General features: G+C 43.8%; 1 protein-coding gene across 1 annotated transcript; it reads right to left on the bottom strand.

Moving 5' to 3' along the window:
* Positions 1-3,403: 3,403 nt before the first annotated feature.
* Positions 3,404-18,580, bottom strand: TAGLN3 (transgelin 3). Its single transcript, XM_014344350.3, has 5 exons — positions 18,153-18,580; positions 17,665-18,020; positions 16,327-16,501; positions 5,462-5,564; positions 3,404-3,881 (listed from the first exon to the last, which is right to left on the bottom strand). The coding sequence occupies exons 2-5, from the start codon at positions 17,842-17,844 to the stop codon at positions 3,740-3,742; spliced, it is 600 nt and encodes a 199-aa protein (XP_014199836.1). The 5' UTR covers positions 17,845-18,020; positions 18,153-18,580; the 3' UTR covers positions 3,404-3,739.
* Between the last annotated feature and the right edge of the window lie 5,314 nt (positions 18,581-23,894).

Genomic DNA, 23,894 nt, shown 5'->3' with positions numbered 1-23,894 from the left:
CCCCATTGAGTCAGACCTTCCTACTTCCTGAGAAGATATCTACCCTCCCCTTTTATCTGATAGGCTGTAGCTGTGAGAAACTGGTTTATTACCAAATGATTGTAGAAATGAAGATATTCTCAATATGTTATGCAGATTACATACGCATTTTAATTTGCTAGGATGAGATGCACTAAATTGTGGGTTGTGGTTATCCTGGAGGATGGAATTAAAGAGGGTCTTTACACTGCCCAAATTGTTGAATATTTTACAACGTTTTATCAAGGGAAAAATCTATTTTGAAATTTGATAAAAGGGAATAATTATCTTGCTGGCCCATTGTACAAATACCTTGAAGCTACAGTGACGGTCAATAAATTAAGCATGATAAACATTAATTAAGATCTGTGTTATTAATAAAGCAGCAGCAAAATAATAAAGCAGGTACAAACCAACATCTAGAATCACCCTGTGTTTTCCAAGGAGCTTTGCCTCAGAGGCTCATCTATTATGGATTATGTCACAACGGCTTACTGCAATACAAAGCAACTTTGACTTAATATATTGAAGAAAGGATTAATGTTTTAAAATATGCAATTATCTTTCTTTTGTTTGCTGGGTGCACATGTTGGCAAACAACTGTTTCGACATGAAAATTCCCATTTCTAGGTATGAGCTGAGAGGAGTGAAAAAAAAAGAAAATTTTTATTTCTACAATTTGCAGCATGTTATCATCACATGGAGAAAAACTGAGTACCAGAGGCCCAGAAGAATCCTTCTCATTTGGCCCCCTAGCCAGTGGTTTTAATAGCACAGTAGGTGTATTACTAACACAGGGTTTACATAATGACTATCCAGAGTTTACTGTCACTCAGTCACCACTGCCTGCAATTAGAAAAAAGTACATGGCATGCTAATTGGGTCTATAATTTAAGAAAGAAGAAAGATTGCTCTTTTAAAAAAATGGACTTGACTATGCTTTGGATCCAATCAAGCTATTACATTATTTCCTGTAGCTGAAATGCATAAACAAACTATCAAGAATTGGCACCTACCATATGAAATGGTTCTCAAACAATGCTTGGGAGCAGAGACGCTGATCTTACTCAGGGGGTGCAGTCACCTTAAGCTTGTTTGTCATATGCACAGTGTGAGGGCATTACCAAGCCCATGCGAAAGATGGCCTGGAGTCTACATTATTCAAGAAGCTGACCTTGGCCTGTTTAAATGTGGAAATTTCACTTCTAAAATGTCCAAGGGAAATAGGCTTTAAAAGCACTCACAAGAATGATGTGCTCATTTCTGCCAATAATGCTACTACAATTTAAAATTTTATCTTTGTGCTTTACAGTTACCATAGCAGTGAAAGATTCATAGTCAACAGAATTGTTTCAATTTCAATGACTGATTAAATTAGCAGTTTTGCTAATTTGAGGCCATGCCAATTAAATTTATTATCTACAGTAGTGCTGCACTCTATTATGCCATTAAAGCTTTCTGCGAATGGTAACTAAAATGGCAGAATGCCTGCAAATAAAAAGCAAGATCCTACTACTTGACTGCAAATGCAAAATGGGAAAAGAGGGAAAAATAATCTCAGGCTTTAGCTTGGATCACTTCTGGTGACTTTTGGGAAAATATATCGAGACAGATATTCTTTGGAACTACACACTGGATTCTCATTCTCTACCCTAATCGCCACCACTCAGGGTAAACCTCTGCTCTAGGGCCTCAAATTTTTTCAAGAGCCTCGTCCCTAGGTTACAATTATCAGATACAACTGAGGGATGGGAGTTTCCATGGGCGGGGGGTTGCATCTTGTTGGGAGGAGAAATGTCCAGCTGCTGGCAAGTCTACCGTTGCTCTTTTGACCTGCTCCTCACTCCAGCTGGGCTCCAGCACAGCCCTGAACTTAGCAAGCTAATTCCTGCTGGCTCTGAACTAATTTTGCTGTTTTCTCACCTCTCTGTGTCACTGGTACAGCTAGGGCAATGTGGGAGCCAGAACACGGCACATCCTGAAAGTTCTCTCCCAATCCATTCCCTTCCTGATGGAGGCTATTTCCCTAGGGCTCCTACCCCCAATCCCAAACAGGGACCTAGACACCCTCTGTTTCTCCAGGACTTTCCTCCCAGTTTTATTTCACTTTTTGGGATCCATCGGCCTCCCTCTCTTACTTTTGTGGCAACTCCAAGGTAAGGTTTTAGGTAATAATTCAGCTGCCATGGCTGGGAGACATCTTTCTGGGAATAGGCAGTTCACCGGTAGCTGTCAAAGGGTCACTAGAACTTCTAGCAGATACAGTAAACTGCTTAGGTGACCCACAGGCCAATTTTCTTTAGCATAATGGTTTTTCCTTTTTTCTTTTACATTAAAGGTCTTTTTTAAATGTTATACTGAATCCTAATGTGTAATACAGATATATCAGAGCTGCTATGGTTGAAGCAGGAGTGGGGGCCCAGGGTTCTGCCTCCTCAGCAGCCCTGCCCCCACAGGGATCCCATAGGAACCTCTGGGTAAACCTAGAACTGCAGAGAACAAAGAGAGAACACAGTCCAAAAAACTACCATCCAAACATTTAGAGTGTGGCAATGTCTATACTTTCATCTATTTTATCTTTTTCTTGTTATCCATTATATGGATAAAATACCTTATTTCTTTTCTTACTAGATATATCACGTTTTTTTTTTCCTTGTTTCTACTGGTAAGAAAGAATAAGATGAACTGATAATCCCCAGGTTTTTTGACCTTTTAATGTTTTCTATCCACGGGGAAAAAAATCTCAAAAAACTATTCATCTTAGGCAAATCGCAATACCAGGCAATATCCTAGGGTTTTCAGGGTTTAGACCCTTTAAGTGACTTTAGGAGAGCAAACTACATTGTCCATAACTCCTGGATGATGAAAAAAAACTGTATAAATGTCAGCATCGGACCTAGGGTCTGGTCTGTAAGAGGAAGATGAATGCTAGAGAAGTGAAAACTGCTCATTCATCCAGTCATCTACCCACCCATCCATTCAATAAAACCATCCACCCATCCATTCTTCCTTCCATCCATTCAACAGATACTTCCTGGGCACCTATACAAGAGCTTCTCAAGAAACCGGGCTTTGTCTCCCGGGCTGTGTCCTCTACAGGTCTAGCACAATAAGCACAAAGTACATGCTCAAAAACTTGTTGTGGTCAAAGACTTTGTTCTTGAACTTATGTCTCTAGGCTCTCAGAGTGGGCGAAATGACTCCTAAACTTTCTGTTCCAATTGCCAAGATAAACGCGATAATCTTGCAAGAGCGTCCTCATAGCTAACCAATATTGCTCAGCTGCAGCTTAAGCTTAATTCCATCTTTCTGGCCTTTGAAGGGAAGAGAAACCAGTCCGGACTGTGGAGTCCCTAAGAGAAAGAATGAACTTTACACTGTAAGACACAAGACTAATTACTTTATTAGGTGCATTCTATAAGTTGAAGAGGAGAATTTTTGGCAAATAAATAAATAAATAAATAAATAAATAATCAAACAGAGACTCTGGGGCCCGAGGAGCTCAGGAAAACGGAAGCGGAGTCTTTGCATAGTTCTAAACGAACAGGAGGTGGCAGCAGTAGGCAACGCGGATTCTCGGCGGAAATGCAGCACTTGCAAAAACCAGGGACAGAAGGCTTTGAGAAAGAGGAGAAGGTCAGAAGGTGACTAACTATTTCTTTTTCGTAGAGACCATGGTGTGGAACATTCGTCCTCTCTACCAGGGGCAGGATGCCGCGTCCTACATGATCTGCCTGGGCATCCCGTACCCTGTCATGCCCGCCTGGGAGGCTCCCTTGTTGCTGCCCATCTGCAGGCCTATTACGTTCTGTCCCTGGCGAAGCTGCTCCTCGGAAAAGCCTCTCCGATTCTGCTGGGCTTTCCTGGACAAGGAAAGTGAGAGGGAATAATGTCATTATGACAGTTTTCCAATCCTTTTCAAGATATGCAATTAGACAGGCTCTGCTGGGGGTCCCCAAATAGATCAGCAGGTCCTACCCTGAGCTGTGGTTATGAGCTATGGCCCTACTCTGAGCTATGGCCCTACCCTGAACTCTGAGCTATGGCCCTACCCTGCACTGTGGACCTACCCTGAGCCGTGGCCCTACTCTGAGCTATCTCTGGCCCTAGCCTGAGCTGTGGCCCTACCATGATGCATGAGCTCCCTATCTTTTAGAAGCCCAGGTATTTTCCAGAATTCCAGCAAAGAGTAGGGCAGAATCAGTGGCTACCTCTCTGGGGAATTCACTCTCAGCTTTTCTTGTTTCTCTTTCTCTCCACTCTCCCTTCTTCCCCCACCACTTTAGGCCATCTCAGACTTCTAAGAAGAAGCCTGCTTCTTCTTATCCTTTCTCTCACAGCTACGTCAAGCCTTTGTGAAAATTAAAATTGGTTCTTCTTACAAAGCACATCATTAATCCCATTCCCCCTTTCCCTGTATAGGGCCAAGATGAATATACCCTTTTAGAGCCAAGGGACCTAAGAGTTAATGAGGGGAAATGTCGCACTCTAGATTAGAGGTCTGCAAACTTTGGTAAAGAGCCAGATAGTACATAATTGTGGTTGTGTAGCCACATGGGAACACGGTAGTTCACTAATAATACAGACACTAAAACCAGGGTTTCAAATGGCCAATATCTCAGAAGTTTTCAGGGCGAGTGTTCTTTAAAATGACATAAGCTGGTAACTTTTTTTTTTAAATAACTGTCAAGGAGAAGAAAAGGGGATCATGGAAATGAATAATCAATTATTTGCCACAGGGCACTCTTCTACAACTAAATTACCCAGCTTAAGCTTCCTGCCTACCCTATCCCCTGAAAAAAAATCATTTTAAAAAAAGACCCTTTACTGAGAGATAACCATATAATTTGTCATCCGGACTAGGATGCTGTTGAGAGTGAAAGAGAGTTCTATTAATAGATATACTGGGACAACATAGATATTAACCATGACTGTTCCAGACAAACAGGACATATTTACCCTTTATTAAGTACACAAACAAAAAAGGAAGGAAGGAAGGAGGGGGGGAGGGAGGGAGGGAAGGAGAAAGGAAGGAAGGAAGGAAGGAAGGAAGGAAGGGAGGGAGGGAGGGAGGGAGGGAGGGAGGGAAGCAGGCAGGCAGGCAAGAAAGCTCAGAGCTGGCTTAAGTCATAATAAAGCCAAGTTCAGACATGAAGCCACCTTCAAGAAAGGCCATCCAGTCCTGCTGAGCCTCAGGAGAAACAGAACCTGGGTGGAGCCGGGAGGTATCTGGTAGAAAAGGCTCAAACATTTCTGCTATGGTTAGGTTACTGGCCTGTACAGAAGCATCAGTCTTTCATTGCTTTGGGGAACTCAGTTGTGGAGACAGCAGTGCTTGGTCCTGGGGCTTTGCACATAAAGCCTCTGTAGAGTTCCAAGGCTTCAGACCCTCCCTCTGGTTAAAATCGCCTTGTGGTCCAGGGGGCAAGGAAGAGGCTTTTACCTGTGAAACCAGGATGGCTCTCCCCGATAGCAGCCATCATCCTTGGTGACTGCAACGCTGCCTAAAGCCATCAGGGTCCTCTGCACAGCTGCCATGTCCTTCCCTGGAAGCCAACAAAGAGATTAAAGCCAAGCACATGTCAGAGCCAAGGAATGCTGGAAGGATACGGCTGGACACCCAGGAGGGAAGTTCTGATAGAAGGCTGCAGGTGACCAGATTCAAGGGAGCAGTGCTATCAAACACCTCCCAAAGTGGCCCTAAGACAACCATACCCAAACTTCTCAGAAAGGAACAAAAAGTAACCTGGTTAATTATTCTCTATATGGTACATACCAGAGATACCACGTTTCTAATCCGTTCATAGTTGCTGTATAAATAAAATCATCCATGTGCATCAAATTGAGTATTCACTTTGCTCTTTGGGCCAGAGGCCTGGCAAATGAAGAACAGCAAATCAACACAGAAAGCACTCAATGTGACACAAGTGATAGGGCCTTTATTTTGTGCCGCTTGAAAACAGCTAAATGGAGACAATAAACAACTGGCTTGTGTGTGACAGAGAGGAGAGCAAGGGAGAGGGATGTGCAGTGTGGCCCCTGCACAGTGGGATGGGGAGCCCTGTTACCTAAGCAGTCCGGTGACCATTAACCCATGGAGAAAGCAACTGGGCCTTACAACTCAGGCTTTCCTCCCATTCTTTCTCCTTTCTTCTCTTCCAGTTGACTGACCTGTCCTAAACTGAGAAGATGCTACTGAGGGGCTGGCCTGCAGTTTAGAATCAGACCAAAAGTCCATTCAAGGCACCAGTGTGGAATACAAAAGCTAAAAAGCATAGGGTTAAAAGGGAAGGCAGCATCTAACCTGGCGGGGAACTGTGAAAGTTAAGGGCAAATATTAAGGCTTTCTTTAGACCTGGTGAACCGTCTGCAGTTTTTTGGCCGAGCTGCTGCAGCTCAGTCTCTGGGGAATACAGAATTACAGGGGAAAGGCAGATGGAAAGTGAGAATGGAGTATGAACTGTAATAAAATAAACAATTAAGGCCTTCAGAGGAAGTCCAGCTCAGGATCTTCATTTATTCGAAGAGGAGAGACAGAAAGCTGATCCTCTCTCCCCTCCACCCCCACCTCCCATATTAACCACAGGGTGATTGCCTGAATCCTGAGGCCCTGTGGGACTGGTTGGTGAATACAAGGATAAAATGCTGTCAATGGATAGTCCCCCAGACTCAAGGAATAACTGGGGTTGTGGAGAATGAAGTATTTCAGAAGCAGACAGAAGGGAGAAGGCATAAGGAATATTCAGAACTAAGAAGAAACACAGAAATTGTTGTTAGAATGACTCTTCCACAGGTGAAAGCATTTCTGTAATTGTCACCATATAATGGGACACTTTTTAAAAAATATAAATGTAGTAATGATATTCTGAAGGTTCATTCTGTGAAGAGATAGGGAGAGGACTTGCTCTTAGGCAGTGAACTATTAAAGGGAACCTAGAGAAATAAATGAGCAAAGGAAGGCTTAGGTTAGGGTATATCACTCATCTCTACTCTTTACAAAGAGCACCCTGGATACTTGTTTCTGGTGGTTGGAAAGAGCTATTCTGATATGTCCAGGATCTGGGAAAATGTGGGGCCTGACATCCAGCAGATCACCCACAGACACTACCCTGGAGCAATGGGTGAAGAAGCAAAGTTTTATTAAACTATAGAACTAGACTCCTTCAAAGTAGCTAGTTCATCCCTGGTATCCCTGCATCTAGAAAGTTCCCAACACTTAGTTCCCTACTTAGTTCCCTTTGTCCTTTCTGGGTTCATGTAGTAGTCTATATAACACTTCTTATATATAAGACTATATATAAGAACTTACAAGAACTAACACTTATATGTAAGTGTTATATATAACACTTCTTATATAGACTACTACATGAACCCAGAAAGGACAAAGGGAACTAAGTTGCCGGCTAAGATAAGATATCCAGGAGCCTAGAACTATCAACACAACTCCACCCTCATCCCAGGAGAGTGGAAAAGGAAGTGATTACACTTGAGAAAGAAGCCACTAGGGAAGCGGGCATTATTTGACAGGAAGAAATTGGAATTTTTTCCTTAAGAAACTTTCCAAAGCAAGATATTTGATGTAAATTATAGGGTAGACACTGTATATGTCATCTCAACCTCATGGAATTGGGATTATTCCTCCTCATGTGTGGATGAGAAAACTATTTCAAAGAGGTTAATTAACATGCCCAGAGTCACCCAATCAGTTAACAGAGCCCAGCTCTAGATCAGACCTGTCTGAATGTAAAGCCCTTGAACAATCCACCATGCCACTCTGCCATCTCCCATGGCACCCCATTGCAGGCTGGATGAGGAGCACATTCCTCAGTAGGAACCAGCGATCAGGGATGATCTGAAAGGGTCATGATGACTGTTTTGTGCCAGGCCAGAGGGGACACTGAGGGGAATAAAACTGGAGCACAGATTTCAGGCCCTGTAGAATCAAGGGCACCAACCTCAATGCCCATAAGTCTTTGAGTGTTTTTGTCTAGGTTTCTCCATGTCTTCATCCAAACAAGACTGAAACAAAGAAAAGCAGTTAGGGCCTCACTACTGATGTTCTGGCCAAGTGATATCATTTGGATGTTTTGTCCTCTCCAAATCTCATGTTGAAACGTGACCTCCAATGTGGGAGGTGGGCTTAGTAGGAGGTGTTTGGGTCGTGAGGGCAGATCCCTCATGAATGGCTTGGTGCTGACCTCATGGTAATGAGTGAGTTCTTATGTATGAGTTCACACAAGATCTGGCTGTTTAAGAGCCTGGCACCTTTACCTTCTGTCTGTTGCTCCCTCTTTCACCATGTGACATACTGGCTCCCCTTCGCCTTCCACCATGATTGTAAGCTTCTTGAGGCCCTTGCCAGAAGCAGGTGCCAGCACCACACTTCCTGTACACTCTGCAGAACCGTGAGCTAAAATAAAACCTCTTTATGAATTACCCAGTCTCAAATATTCCTTTAAAGCAACAAAAATGGACTAGTACACTAAGTTAATGATTGCCAAAATTCTAAATAACACTATGACCAGAAATCTGCCTTCTGGAACCAGTTCACATCTAGCTCACCTTCTTGTTATGTTATTCTTGTTATGTTTCCTAATTCCAGCACTCTTGGACTGACAAGATGGGAAGAGGGCCTCTTTCCAGCCTTCCCTGTCTTGTTTTGCCAGTTCAGAAGCCCACATCAAGTACCATTGGATGAGAGTGGCACACAGGAGTCAGGGCCACTTGTAGAAGCTGATTTCTGCAACTGGGGGTCAAAAATTTAAGTGCATAAAAAAGCGCTGAGGTTAAGGAAGCTCTGTGATGTGCACGAAGTATAAAACAACAAAAGGCTGGGCACAGTGGCTCACAACAGTAATTTCAACACTTTAGGAGACTGAGGCAGGAAGACTGCTTGAGCCCAGGAGTTTCAGGCTGCAGTGCCCTATGATTGCACCACTGCACTCCAGCCTGGGCAACAGAGGGAACCCCTGTCTCTAAATAACAATAAGATAAATGAAATAAATTTATAAACAAGAAAAGAAAACTAGTCGTATCACAACCAAGTGTCATATCTGCCTAATGACAAAGCCTTCAAAATTGTGCAAGTATAAAAAATGGCCATACACAGCCTGCTTTCCCAAGCTTCTTGGATTATTTATGGGAGTTTGCAGGGGGGCATCTCTTTTAAAATATGCATTTTGAGGTCATTCTCCTGAGAGAATGATTTGGTAAATTCTGGGAGTCCATATTTTTAATAAGCTTCCCGGGTGATTCGTATCTTCAGGCAAGTTTGAGAGTTATAGGTGTTGCCTGGTGATTTGCAAGCTAAACTGATCTTCAGGATTACCCAAGAATCTTAAATATTCAGATTCTGGGGCAGTCTCCTGGGATGATTGTGAGGCAGCCAGATGGACAAGCAGATACTACTCTAAAGCTTTGGTTTTCAGTGTTTAAAAACATCCCCATGTCTGCCATGTGGTAAGTACTAAGTAATATTTGTTAAGCAATAACTCCTTTCTTCAGAGATATCCTCCACAAAGTCAAAAGTAAAAGCGATAATTAGAAAAGCTCTGTTCCAAGTTGGAAGTCAGCCCAGAGCCCTGCAGCTTGGAATGGCTTTGCTCCCTGACAGCCACCCTGGATGCTTTGGTAGATGGCTGGGGCTTCTCAAGTGAGCTTGAAAGCCACTGCTCCAGGCCATTCTTCCCAGAAAAGAAAAACATTCCTCAAAGAAGGATCAACTAAGTGTCGGGAATTTTCTGGATGGAGGGATAGCAAAAATGAGATAGAGTCTGGTTATCTAAGAGCTGGTGGAATCTGAAAAGCATACATACTGTATGATTCCTACTTTATGACATACTAGAAAAGGCAAAACTCTTGAGACAGTAAAAAGATCAGTGGTTGCCAGGGTTGAGGGTGGGAGGGATGAAAAGGCAAAGCACAGAAGCTTTTTAGGGCAGTACTTGATATGACACCGCAATGATGAATATGCGTCATTATACATTTGCCCAAATGCATAGAATGTATAACAGCAAGAGTGAACCTAATGTAAACTATGTATTTTGGATGATAATGATGTGCCAATGTAGGCTGATTACTTGCAATATGTGCTCCTTTCATAGGGGATGTTGATAATGGGGAAGGCTGTGCATTTGTGGGGGAGAGAGGGCATATGGAAAATATCTGTACCTTCCTCTCAATTTTGCTGTGGTCCTAAAACTCCTTGAAAATATTAGTCTTAAACAAAAAAGGAGCTGATGGTATGGTAGCTTTCTCTGTCTCACCTGGCAAGCGTTTTCAGCAAGAGTCTCACCTAGCAACTGACAGCTTTACTTGACAATACAGAGCTCCCTATTTCCTACATTGTCACAAAGTAATGTTATCCAAAGTGTGATCCTGCACCCCATATCACTAAGTTATAACTCCTGGGGAGTAGGACTGGAGGTTCTGCATTGTAAGGCCCCAACCCAGGAATTCTTAATGCTATAAAGATACTTTAACAAGGATTTTGTTCCATTAAATTCTTTATTAGTTCCAAGGTATCTTATGTATGTCTATGAAAATAAAAAGTAAATGAAAAGGATAAAGGCAAAGAAAAAAGGTAAAAGAGAAGTCATTTGGGTGTGTCAACTTGGATTGGACAGTCTCTACTTTCTATTTCTACTTTTAATACAAAAACTCAGTCTTGCAGTCAAAGTTCTTTGTCTCGGAGCTATTATACTTCTATTATATATCAGTCTTGACTCAGCCTTGTAACTCTTAGAATACTGGATTTTTCCATCTTTCTTGGATTTACAGAGAAAGTAAGCAGTAGTATATGAAACCATGTCTTATTTCCCTGAATAATAACTTTGGCCTAGCTTCCAATTCTCCACTGAAGGTAGACCAAAATATTGCAACAGTCAAGGGAGAAATATCGGGGTGAGGTTGGGTTTGCTCTGTGGATTTTGTAAATGTTTGTTGCTTGCCTCCCTGACTCCCACTGCTCTGGGTGGTGGCTCTTACAGTGGGGTTCCCAGACCAGCAGAATCAATATGGTCTGTGAATTGGTAAGAAATACAAATTCTTGGCTTCACCTCAGACATATTACCTCAGAAACTCTGCTGTTGGGGCTTAGCAGTCTGTGCTTTAACAGGCCTACCTAGTGATTCCGATGCATGCTGGCATTAGAGAGCCATTGCCAAAGGAAAGACCCACCAAATACAATCGTCAGCAGCCACTTGAAATAAATGCAGTGACGGCTGCCCTGATAGAAAATGAGGCTTCCAGGCCAGGCGCGGTGGCTCACGCCTGTAATCTCAGCACTTTGGGAGGCCGAGGTGGGCGGATCACGAGGTCAGGAGATCAAGACCATCCTGGCTAACACAGTGAAACCTCTTCTCTACTAAAAATAAAAAAAAAATTAGCCGGGCGTGGTGGCAGGTACCTGTAAGTCCCAGCTACTCGGGAGGCTCAGGCAGGAGAATGCCGTGAACCTGGGAGGCGGAGCTTGCAGTGAGCCGAGATCAGGCCACTGCACTCCAGCCTGGGCGACAGAGTGAGACTCCATCTCAAAAAAAAAAAAAAAAAAAAAAAAAAAGAAAATGAGGCTTCGAGCAGCAGACACTTGTGATGTCTCAAGTCATTACAGGTACTTTACTTACAATATCCCAAAAGATCTCTCATGCTGTGTGAAATACCTCTTCACTCTTGCTGTTGAGGAATGACACATAAAGTGACGCCTTCCCAGAGAATATATTTGAACCTCCAGGCCCTTCCAATGTAAACCACACCTCCCTAACTCCCAGTCATCAAGAGGGGGGAACAGGCATGACATCACCATGTGTTCAGGATCCATACCAGTAGAATTACTAAGAAGAGCCATGAGACTGATCGATCTGTGAGTCTTGCCTGCTCTGACATTCTAGAATTTTATACGTTTAATGCACATCAAGTGGTTATACAAATGAACCAAAAAGATCAGTTGCTGAATGACTAATAGTGTGGGGGGGAAAGCCAACATTTATTAGGTGTCTGGTAGCCAGGCACTGTGCTAGCTTCTTTACATAGTTAATCCTTACAAAAATTCTACAAAAGAGAGGCATTAGAACTGTTTACCGAGAAGGGAACCGAGGCTCTGAGAAACTAGGCAATTTAAACAAGGTCACACAGTTAGTATGTAGCAAAAGAGATTTCAACCCATCTACCTGACTCCAAAACTCATGCTCTTTCCAGTGTAGTGGGGTCTTCTGTGTCTGGAATTAGTAAAGCAATAAATTATGGGGAAAGACATCAAGAGGGTAATGATCACAAAGTGGAAAAAAATGTCAATAAAGTGATGCCTAAAGCCTGGTCATTCGTATTAGAGAATAGCTGATGAGGTAAAAGCTCCACAGCTGTCAGAGAGGGCAAAGGTCATTCAGGCAACCTCCCCCGCCCCCGCAACACCAGCTCCTGTATGTGGCCACTAAGTCCATTTGTTCTAAGACAGAGTGAGTGTCTTTCCAGACTTACTTTTCCCTCCCTTATTTTCTGTTAATCTTAGAAAAGACAAGCCAATGACAATAATAATTTCTACATTACCAACTTTTATTATCTTCTACTATCGTCATGAACCATGCTAAACACTTCTAATGAACTATCTTGTTTACTTTCCATATCAACCCTGTGAAATACATATGATTATCCCCACTTTACAACTGAGAAAATCGAGGATTAGAGAAGTTAATTGATAAGTGGTAGAGCACAGGTTTGGCCAGGCAGTCTAATTTCTGACTCAGGAGCCTGTACTCTCCTGCAATACTTTCCAGGATAAGCTTGTATTGCAGTCTTTCTGTCCTGATACTACACCAGCACACTCACTTGCTCTAATATGTTCTCTCTCTCTCTTACACACACCCCCCGCCCCCCACCTTTCTTGCTCTGCCTTTTCTTCCTTTCCCACTTTCTGTCCACAGAAAAGATGCTGAAGTCTTACCTGCAGAGTACTTTCTTCTGAATCATAGACAGCTGAGATGGCCCCACCCCTGCCCTTTCCAGGGCACCCATGGCAAATCCAAAAGTAATCTGCCAGGCCATTCACCTTCTGTTTTCCAAGAGAAGACTTCCCAGGCCCCTTCCATTCCTCTAAGCCACCCTACTTCTTCTCCATCACTGAAAGCAAGTGGTCACCCCAGCTCCCTGCTAGGGGGACTTCAGTAGCTTTGTCTGTAATGTCCCTGTGATTGTGTTGTTTTTCTGGACCATTTAGCTTTGGGTTTCATTTTAAAGCCTTGAATCTTGTATTCCAATTACCCTGCAGTCTATCTGAAGTATTTCACCTGGGGGGATTAAGGATAGTGGTACATCTGGGGCCTCAGCCTATAGAAGTGATTGAAGCCTAAACAAGGAGGCATTTGGCAAGCCTGGGCTCCTCCAGACTTATGGGTTTGCAACATCCAGGCAGCCTGAAGAGTCAGAGGGCAGCTGTGGGCAAGCAGAGCCCTACTTGGGAGAAGACACTGAGTAGGGGAGATGGGAGAGTGAGAGGTTGGGCATGAAATACTTGCAGAGGAGGAAAAGAAGCTCCTAGGCAAGGAGGGCTGGAGCCACAGTGGCCACAGACACCACAACCAAGGTGCAGGGAATCCAGAATTAATGTAAGTTGATATGTGAGGACAGCATTAAAACCACAGTCAAGGTAGAGAATAGTAGGGAGAATGTGGGACTAAGCTAAGCAAACAGCTAGTCTAATAGCTGTGTGCACAAACATGTACCCCCTCACATGCACATAGACACATAACACGTGCCAACCCTGCCCTGCAGCATTCCTTTGATTTCAGCTTTCTTATGCCAAAACACATGAGCAACAACCAGTTCTTGCAGAAAGGACCCCAGCCTCACTTGCTCAGTCTGCTCTGCAGTACTGTCAGCCTTCCCCTCCCTCTTCTTGCTTCTCTGCTCAAAGCGACCCACTTTTGTACCTCCTGCCCTGTTGTATGGTGACCAGCATTGGCCTAAGCTTCAGACAGTGATCCTGGGGAATATCAGATATCCCCTCCAACTTATAATAAATCTCCCTGGACTTTGGCCATTCCATAGAGTCAGCCACCAGACCCTGGGGCCTCTTGGGGCCATTTGGAGACTCTGAAGCACCTGCTTTCCTATTGACAGCTCTCCTGTTCATCCCTACCTACTGCATGACCTACCTACAGTTCTTCCTGCTACCTGTCAGTCCAGGTGCCCTTGGAGTGGACCTCCTTCCTTATTTCCTTTAAAGCCCCATTTTTCTACCCTAGGCCTGGGACTCTTAGTGTCTGTCTTGTTGCCCTGGAGCTGACTGGTCCACGGCCCTGGCTCAGGCGACCACACTCATCCCTCCCGGCCTCCCTCTTTCTTTAGAGGAGTCTAACACACGGGTCTGGGGCAGGTGGTGTATACCTCCTCCGACTCTGTACATCAGGGACTATTTCTCCCTACACTCCTCCACACTTGCTGTGAGCACCTCTGACGAGTACAATTTACCTTTGTGTTCTTTGTAAAAAGGGGAGAGACAAGTAAAGCATCCTCAGTAGCATGAAGACAGGAAAGCTCTCAGAATCCTCACCTCCCACAGACCTCCTGGCTTCTTCCTCCTCCCACACACTTCCTGCACTTTGTGGGGTGGGGGGGGACTCACCCGGGTCCCTTCCATTCACACTGACTCTCCTATCCTTCTGTCCTACACAGTCCTGAGTCATCTTCCTCCTCCTCACCTCCTCCCCCACCTCCTCTTCATCCTCATCACCTAGTCACCATTATGATTCAACAGCACACTCACGGTGTAGGTGAAGGAAACTAAGCCTCCTGGCTCAAGAATGGGTTGGCAGACTAGTTAAGGCTCTATTCTTTGCTGTCAGAGAGCCCAGGTTTGAATTCTGGCTCTGCTATCTCATGGACACAAGAAACCATGGGCAAGCTTCAGTATCATCATCTTTGAAATGGGGAAATTAAAAAACATTTACCTCATAGGATTGTTAGCAGAACTGACTGACATTATGCAATAAAGCACTTGTACAATGCCTTGTGCATAGGAAAACATCAATAAGCAGTAGCTATGTAGCTATCTGTATTAGCTAGAAAAAATCATCATAGTTTTGATCTAGGAAGCAAGGATCAAATCTCAACAGTGAAATTACATGAGAATTTGGAGGCTCAACAGCAAGATCCATAGCCTGGCCTGGCCTGCAGTTTTGAATATCTGAGTTTCTAAATAATGGCAAACCACAAGGTAAACTTATTAGCATCTTAGGATTTTAACCACTCACCTATCAGGGAAACATGCAATGCCAGCTCTTTGCATGACGCCGAGGATTAAGGAGGCAATTGTTTCTTTATAAATCATAGTGTGGTGAGCAGTAGAATGGTCCTCTGCTAGAAATCTATTTCAACCATCATCTGAATACCCTTTAAAATACCATGTCTCTCCATCAGGGGAAAGCTACCCCATTCTCACTCTCAGCAGAGCCATTTGGGTCACTGCCCTGGGGATCCTGTTGGTTGGGCCACTAATGACAGCCAGTGACAAAGAGCATGTGAGAGCAGAGTCAATCTGACAGTCCTGCTCTGACTAGTTGGTATCTCTTGGTGCCTCAGGCAGGCCTAGTGGAGAAGGAACACAGTCACATGGTTGGGTATACACATTTTCGCTAAAGGGGACATTAACGACACCATGACCATAGGTCCCAAATTCTCTGGCAGTGTCTCCATTCACATCATTTCCCCCAGTAATGGCAGATCATTAAATACATCCAGGAGTGTGATTTGATTTTTATGCTTTTGTAAGATTTCCTCACCAAGTCAATTCACAAATGTGAAGGAAACAAGCACTTGTCACACTGAGCAGAATGCATATCTGGAAGGCATAGTCACCAAGCTCCCAGATAAAGGTTTAACAAAAGCTTGGAGTGCTATCTATTTCTCAGATTGACAAAATAGCCCCAGATGGCTTTGTCTATAAGCTGCAGTTGAGCAAGAAGCACACTGGCCCCCTGCCTCCCTTCTCCTCTGGTAGCTGTGATTTGTTATGGGAGTGGTAAGAGGAATAAAAGGCAGTATGTCACCGTTAGCTTCCTCTAGCTTGAGGCTTCTGTTTACATTAGTTGCTGAGATCCCCTCTGTGTCCTCAGGGTGTGTGTTCCATTAGAAGAGGGTACCTCCTTTTAATAGAACATAACAATGGGGAAGGCAAACACTGCCCCCAGGATAACAGCTGAGAGCATCTTACACACATCAGTCGGCACAAGGAAGAACACTGTGAGCAGTTTTTACAAGGAGATGGGGCAAAGGAGAGAAGAAAAGAACAATCCCAAAGGCCAGAGGGCTGTTTACCTTCCCATAGATCCACCGTCTGAAAGATGTCAGTGGTTCTGACACCATAGGTCTCCGCAGCTTTTAGGAACTGGGAGATTTGCTCCATCTGCTTAAAAGCCATCTTTGACTCTGAGATCTTGGGTATGGGCTCTTGTCCTGGTGGGTATAAACTATTTATCAGCTTGCACAGGACCTGAAGAGGGAGGGGAGAGACAGAATCAATGTTTCCCTTTGTATTTACAGGTCAAGAATGAGAAGTGAATCCTGCTCACGTGGGACACTGCTCATCCAGTTTGGGCAGGAGCAAGTCATGGGCCCCAGGAAGGCATGGGCTCTGGGCTGTGTAGCCAGGCTCCTATACTAAGCCCCAAAGACCCAGATTACCCCATTCCTAGTGCTGCTCCTTACCACAGAGATTCCTGTAGCCTGGGAGCGCCATTCCCTCCCTGTTCCTCCCTTCCTTTTTCTGGATGAGGGAAAGAATGTTTACAGATAGGGAATGACGTGACGTGATGAGGACGTGATTCTAGACTTTCAAAGGAGGAATGACTTAGTGGCTCCTGAGGTTGGCAGAGCTCAAATGATAGAGTCTAATATTATTTCTTCTATCAAAAGGCAAATAAGCAGGCTTCAATTTACTCATCCCATATATTTTAACAATGTGTAAAAGAAGTGAATGTAGTACCTTTTTCCCAGATATACATATAACCCAGGCTCTGGGCAACCCAGCAGAAGCATTGGATAGCAGTTATGTAACAGTAAATCACAGACTGCAGGAAAGGATGGGCTTGTTTGAATCACAGAGCCTGCGGCCCTCAAACCCTCAAACACGCACGGGCATTTGGTCAGAAAGGCAGTTAACAAATAAGGACTCCTTTCAGTTTCATGAGAACCCATCCACTCAATAAACAGACACTGAACACTTCCAGGGTGCATGGCTCCCACAAGAATGTGAAGGTGGCTAGTCCCTCTCCTCCCTCCTTTGTTTTACTGTGTAACCAACACGATCCCCTAGGGAAAGAAATGGCCCCAGAAGAGCTGATGCACCAGGAAGGCTGGGGAAATTACAAGGACATACTTATCTCTATTCTCATTAGAAAAATCAAAAGGGCTTCGAATTTGCCAACTCAGAAGGGAGATGTAATGCTAGGGTGAGTGGAGAACCCCCAAGCTAGCTAAGGAATCGTGCATGGAGCCCAAATCTTCCAACCCTGAAGAAATAAAGGCATTCTCATCCCCTCCCGGTGAGACATAGAGCTTGGCAACAGCTCTTCCCGCAGCCTTACGTTAAAAGAAAGGGCCCTGGAGGGTTTCCCTGCCCACCGCCCCAGCAACCGAGATCGCTGCCGGCCTTACCGTCCCGTCCATTAACCATTTCTGAAAATGGGCCCTGCCGGGGGGCGGGTGCTCTATGTCCTCGGCACACTGCAGAATGATCCAGTCCACCAGCTTGTTCTCCAGGTCCGCATCATACTTCTGCTCGATCTTCTCCTGCACCTCTCGGCTTAAGCCATAGCTCGGGCCCCTGTTAGCCATCTCTGGAAAGAAGAGAGGACACGCGCGGCATCCACACAATAGCAGCAGCAGCAGCCTCCGGCTCCCTGCAGACGGGGCTGGGATATGGCTGGGCAGCCTGGCCCAGCAGCAGCAAAGCGGGCAGAAAGCCGGGCGTGGTTTAAATCAAGGAGCCAATGAAGCCAATGGGGTTTCACCTACAAACGGGAAAGAAAAGCACAGCTACCCGCCAGTAACTCTAGAATAAACCTCCGGCCGGTCCAGGGGGGCTGGAATCCCCCTCCCGATCCCGCCTATCAATGAGACGAGATGATATAACACGGACTCACAATCAAGTCTGAACCCCCAGGCAGCAAGGGGGATGGGTGGCGGACGTTTCCTCCCCCTTCTCAGTGGCACTTTGCAAAGGCAGAAACCATGAGATCGGGAAGAGCAGGTAATTAGGAGGCAGGGAGGAAGCCTCCTTTCATGTTGAACTGCAGCCGCTGCTGCCTCGCGCCTGGAAGAATGGCACATTGATTTGATTTTCTCATGGCTGAGGGGGCTCAACCAGGGCCGTTGCTAAGAGCCCTCCAAAAAGCCAGCCCTCTCCCGTGTCAATCAAGCCCGCCTGCCTCCCTCCCGCTGAGAGCCTCTTTCTCATCTGCACAATTCTTTCCCTCTTCTGGGGAGACAGCCGATTGTCTACGAGGCCAGCAGCTGCGCAAGGGGATGAGGGCCTGTGGGAGTGTCCGTTCTACCAACTGTCCATCTGTCGGGAATAGCCAAGCCACTTTCCCCCTGCCCTGAGGTAACAACTGTCTGGCAGGACAGGAGGGGAGGGACTGAGAGCTGCTATCATTTACTTGTTCAGCTGCCAGCCCAACTTCACCCAGAAACTTCCATCCTGAAACTGTTGTGCCTCAGTTTGACTTATTCAAGGGAGGTATTTTTTTCATGCTACTCTTAACCGAAAGACACTAAGAACAAGTTTTATAAATTATTATTATAATTCTTACTATATATTTTTAGACAGAGTCTTGCTCTGTCGCCCAGGCTGGAGTGCAGTGGCACAATCTCGGCTGGCTTCAACCTCTGCCTCCTGGGTTCAAGCGATTCTCCTGCCTCAGCCACCCAGGTAGCTAGGATTACAGGTGTGTGCCACCAGGCCTGGCTAATTTTTGTATTTTTAGTGGAGATGGGGTTTTGCCACGTTGGTCAGGCTGGTCTTGAACTCCTGACCTCGGGTGATCTGACTGCCTCGGCCTCCCAAAGTTCTGGGATTACAGGCATGAACCACCGCGCCCGGCAAGTTTTATAAATTAAACAAAACTCAATGACTAAGAACTCTTAGAGTGAAAGGTTTTGATAGAATGTAAAGACTTCATCTGAAGTAAGGACCGTGAAGGCACAACTGACATATTGTCAGAAGTAACTGAATATTTCTCATGGGCAAACAAGCACTCAGGAGAAACCATTAGATCTAAGTTGGCCCCACATTTTTATAACAGCTAAAGGGCTTGGCAGTTTGTCCTCCTAGACTGTAAGCCATTTGTGGGTAAAGATTGAGTCTCACTGGTGTTGTGTAATTCTCTGGGTGTTTTTCATGAGAAAAATTCCACATTTTTTTTGTTTGGTTCATTTCTTCATTCAACAGATATTTACTGAGTGTTTATGCCAACTACTGGACTGAGGAGGAATAAAATACAATGCTTGCATTGAAAACAGATTGATACATTGACTCAAGCATATTAAATAAAGCAATTCTGGGTACATGGGATGATGATCTTTGTCCCTGTGGGAAATTGATTAGAAGCTATGCAGGAAATGACTCCTCAAATAATACATGTATTGAGAAAAATCTCCTACCGGCTGGTGCCTGGACTAATGAAAATTTAATTACTTAGGAGATATGTGGGTGGTTTGCCTGAAAAAGACTTAGCGGTCAGTCGTTGAAGGCCTGGCAGACAGTCCTCTGAAAACAGAAAACCAGGAGCTTCAGGAGAGCAGTAGGTTTAGGAAGAGACAAGGGAAGGGCTGACTAAGGCAGGTCTTGATGCTGCATGGAATCATCAGTTGAAGAAGCTCAAAAGACAGCAGCACTGTGTTGGGACACTTGGAGCTTAGGGGAAGAGTTTAGAGCAGGGAAATTGACAGAAGAATTATGGAAGTCATCATTGGTATCTTGGGGAGGAGCCATAAGGCTAGTTCCAACCTTAGACTAAGGGAAAGGAGTCCCAAACAGAAACCACATAATTTTTTCCATGGCTGGAATGGCTCTAAGGAAGTTGTTGGTTTGATATGCAAAGCTTGAAACAATTCTAAAGATGCACATTTGCTTGACTTTTTTTAAACACTGTGTTTTGCAAATCTTTTGTACCCAAAGAGTCCCTCATATTATAACAGAGTAGCTGGTGTGCTTTAAGTGAATGACTGGGCCCATGGTTCTAGAGAGGATACAGTGGCAAAGAGAGGGGCCACAGCAGGGCATGGAAGTGTCCAGAAATCCAGAGGTAGTCTTCAGAGAAAAAATGCTTCATCTCCTCAGGGGTGACAGTGGAAATCAGCTCAATGCCACATTTACTAAGTGCCTACTAGTATTATAGTTAATGTTTTCACCAACTTTTTCTTTCTTTTTTTTTGATTCGGAGTCTCACTCTGTGGCCAGGCTGGGGCGCAATGGTGTGATCTCAGCTCACTGCAACCTCTGACTCCCTAGTTCAAGTGATTCTCCTGCCTCAGCCTCCTAAGTAGTGAGGATTACAGGCATGAGCCACCACAACTAGCTTATTTTTGTATTTTTAGTAGAGACGGGGTTTTCACCATGTTAACCAGGATGGTCCCAATCTCCTGACCTAGTGATCCGCCCGCCTCAGCCTCCCAAAGAGCTGGGATTACAGGCGTGAGCCACCGCGCCGGGCCTCAACAACTTTTTAAGGGCCTATGTGTATAGCTGAGACACAAAAATAAATGATACATGACAATTTGGTTTAGTAACGAAGTTAAACTTGTAAACAATAAATGCCAGATGTCATGCTAAAATTATGCACAAAGAACTCAGGTTGGTACAATAATACTTGGAGGAGGGTGTTAAGGAATCAGGGGAAAGATTTATAAATGAGATTATTTTAAGTCTTGAAAGACAAGTAGGTGTTTGCCAGGTGGATAGAGTGAGGCAAGAGGGGTAGGGAATGTTGCTGTCAAAAGAAGTGTATTTAAGGTGAAAATCTTCCAGTATTAATAAAACATAGGGTTAAAGAGAAGAGAAACATAGAAAAATGAGGCTGGAATGTCAGGCAGGCTCCAGATTATAAAATGGTGTGTTTGCAAGTGCCCACGGTTAAATTTTCAGGAATTTCAAGAGACAGATGCTAAACTCAGTCATTCTTACCAATAAGGTTATATTAACTTACTCTTAAATAAGGTATATTACAAAGAAAAGTTACTAAAAATGAACCACTTCCTGATTTATTTTGCTACATTTTACTGTTAGCTATGTTGAGGATATTTGCGTTTATTGTCTCTATATGGTGTAAATACTATGTGATGGTGTGCTACTGGGTATTTTCTTCTAGCTTTGCATTCAGAGATGTCATGATGTAGTTTAAAACCAGCCAGGGCAGGAATATTTATGCTGTGAATGTTAGCAAATGCTACAAATCAGGGCTTCCACCCCACCACCAAAAGCCAGTTGTTAAACTGGCTTTCAGCAACTGGTTTTTGTTTGTTAAACCAGCCTTTCATGGACTCACATATCATGCAAGAGTTTGAGCTTTTTCATAGAGAGAGAGGATCATCAATCTGATTTGGGTAAAGGAAAAGGAGACAGTCAGAATGACTCACAAGTTTGACTTGTATAACAGAAGCAATGGTGGCGTCATTTATTTTAAGAGGACTCATAGGTGGGGAGAGACATAAAGCAGAAAAGATAATAAGGTTTGGATTTACTGCATTTGGGAAGCCCATGGTCCATCCCAGTTCATTAGGCAGTTGGTTTTATGGGTCTGGAGCTCAAGAGTCTAGATTGTAGGTATGTAGTTGAGTCACCTGCAAGCAGGTAGTAGTTTAAACCATGAACATGGGTGATGTTCCTCAAGGTGAGTAAGTAGCAAGAGAAGACTGCCAAGGCCAGAACTCAAGGCGTATTAACATTATAAGGTGGGCAAGGAGGAGGAGCCAGTAAAGGGGTTGATATAGCATAGTCAGAGGTGTCTGAGGACAAACAATGTCAAAATAAAGCTTCTGACCTTGGTCATCCTTTGAGAGAAGGAAGCTAGGATATAAACTGAGAATTTCAAAGCAGCAAGTGGTACCAAAAAGGCATGGATAGAGTACTGTTCACAAGAGAGCCCAGAGGACCCAGCAACAAACTTCCTGAAAAAGAGAGATGGGGATGAGTAAGGAAAGGATTCCAAGAGACTGACTTTTGAGCGTCTTCTTTAGTAGAAGTTTACCTGCAAAACCCTGAAAGCCTAGGAAAAGGGGAAGACAAAATGGGAAAGTATATTTTCCCCAAAAGATATATTTGATTAAAAAAAATTGCCTGCAATTTTCTAGGTATATTCTCTAAATATACCAAAGCATCACATTTTTTTCATCCAACCATTACACATCTCCACGATTGTTTCTAAACTAAGAAGTACTTGAGATCTATATTTAGAGGATCTTAAAAAGGTATATTGAAATTCCACCCACCTCAATCCCAGAATATAAAAATTCTTTAGATTTAACTGTTCCAAATTTAATGAGTATTTGACATATTCGCTTTGGGGACTATCCTGGGAATAGTTATGTGGCAAGTAATTCTTTCAGCTTTCTATCTCCATATTTCATAAAACTCAGTGTTGCCCAGAGCTTTTTTCTTCTCATTCTCCAGAGACGTTTCTATATTGGCTGTTTGGAGAATGGTGTACTGTTTAGATTTGTATCTGGAAATGCCTCTAATCTCAACAGATGTAGCAAAAGCAAAATAGATTACGTGGCTTCACTTAGCCTTCTTTTCAAATGGTATTTGCCTTATCCCTTTCTGTTGTGCATACTGAGATTTAGAGGGGTCGTGTCACTTATTTTAAATGACTAAGTTCCAGGGGCTAAGGCACTGAAGGGCTCCCAGTTATTCCTCCATTTTACACGTCACTAAATACATGGGATGGAACAGTTTCAGAAAGGAGCTTTAGGGAAAACTAGAAAAAACAAATAATTAACAGCGCACTAAAATACACTAAATCTCATGGATGTAAACTCATTTGGAATTTGTTATGTTAACCTCTGCAAAGCTAGATTAAATTTTAAAAGATTTTCCTAACTTTAGATAATAAAGGTTCCTTCTCCTTTTTTGTTTTAAACCATTAGCATTTGAAAGAATACCATACAACATTCCTATTTGGGATCTTGAGGTCAGGAAGGTCAAATCCAGTCCAGTTCAGTTCAGCTTTGAAGACCTACCCACTTCCTTGCCTCCACCTTCCTTCCTATGCCTTCATGGATTGTGTCCATCAGTCTCTGACGGGACTGTGTTCTGTACACAATGAAAAGCAAAAAGATACTGCCTCCTGTGTCATTGTTCTAAATGTATTGTGCTTATTTAGACCTTACACCGCATTATCTAGGTTTATGTTATTTTACAGAAGAGACTGAGACTCAGTGAGGTTAATTGCTCAGTCACAGAGCTAGTAAATGGTGAGCCAAAATTAAAAACCAAGCTTGTCTCTGACCTTAACCATTATGCTATACTGTCTTTACATATGTATTATAAATCTCTAATCATATTTATTATTTTGGGCAGAAAACCATCATTGGCAAGGGCCCTTGCCTTCATGCTCCTAACAAGCCTCACACCTAGCAATGTCTAGGCAAAGTAAGTCCTTGAATAGCCAGTGCCATCTTCTATCAACCCACTCCAGCACCAGAGACTGTGGCACTCATAGATGATTTATCTTTGTGGTTTGTAATTTTTGTCCAGTATAAAAGATAACCCATGGATTGTAGTTTAATTGCCCCGTAGGACATAAACCAGTTTTGTATCTGTGGAGAGGCCCTCACCACCACCCCCAAATTTGAAGATTTGCTAGGAAGACTCGTAAGACTCCACA

The sequence above is a fragment of the Pan paniscus genome, chromosome 2 (genome assembly GCF_029289425.2).
Source record: "Pan paniscus chromosome 2, NHGRI_mPanPan1-v2.0_pri, whole genome shotgun sequence".
NCBI lineage: Eukaryota > Metazoa > Chordata > Mammalia > Primates > Hominidae > Pan > Pan paniscus.
Note: the sequence above shows the minus strand (reverse complement) of the source record. Positions and strands in the feature narration are given on the sequence as shown.

Bases quoted from the DNA above. Each gene is read 5' to 3' on its own strand.
- TAGLN3 (XM_014344350.3), bottom strand. From the start codon at position 17,844: ATGGCTAACAGGGGCCCGAGCTATGGCTTAAGCCGAGAGGTGCAGGAG. The intron at 16,502-17,664 runs GTAAGGCCGGCA...CTCCCTCTTCAG, and splicing joins AATGGTTAATGGACGGGACG to GTCCTGTGCAAGCTGATAAA. The intron at 3,882-5,461 runs GTAAAAGCCTCT...TTCCTTGTCCAG, and splicing joins GAGCCATCCTGGTTTCACAG to GAAAGCCCAGCAGAATCGGA.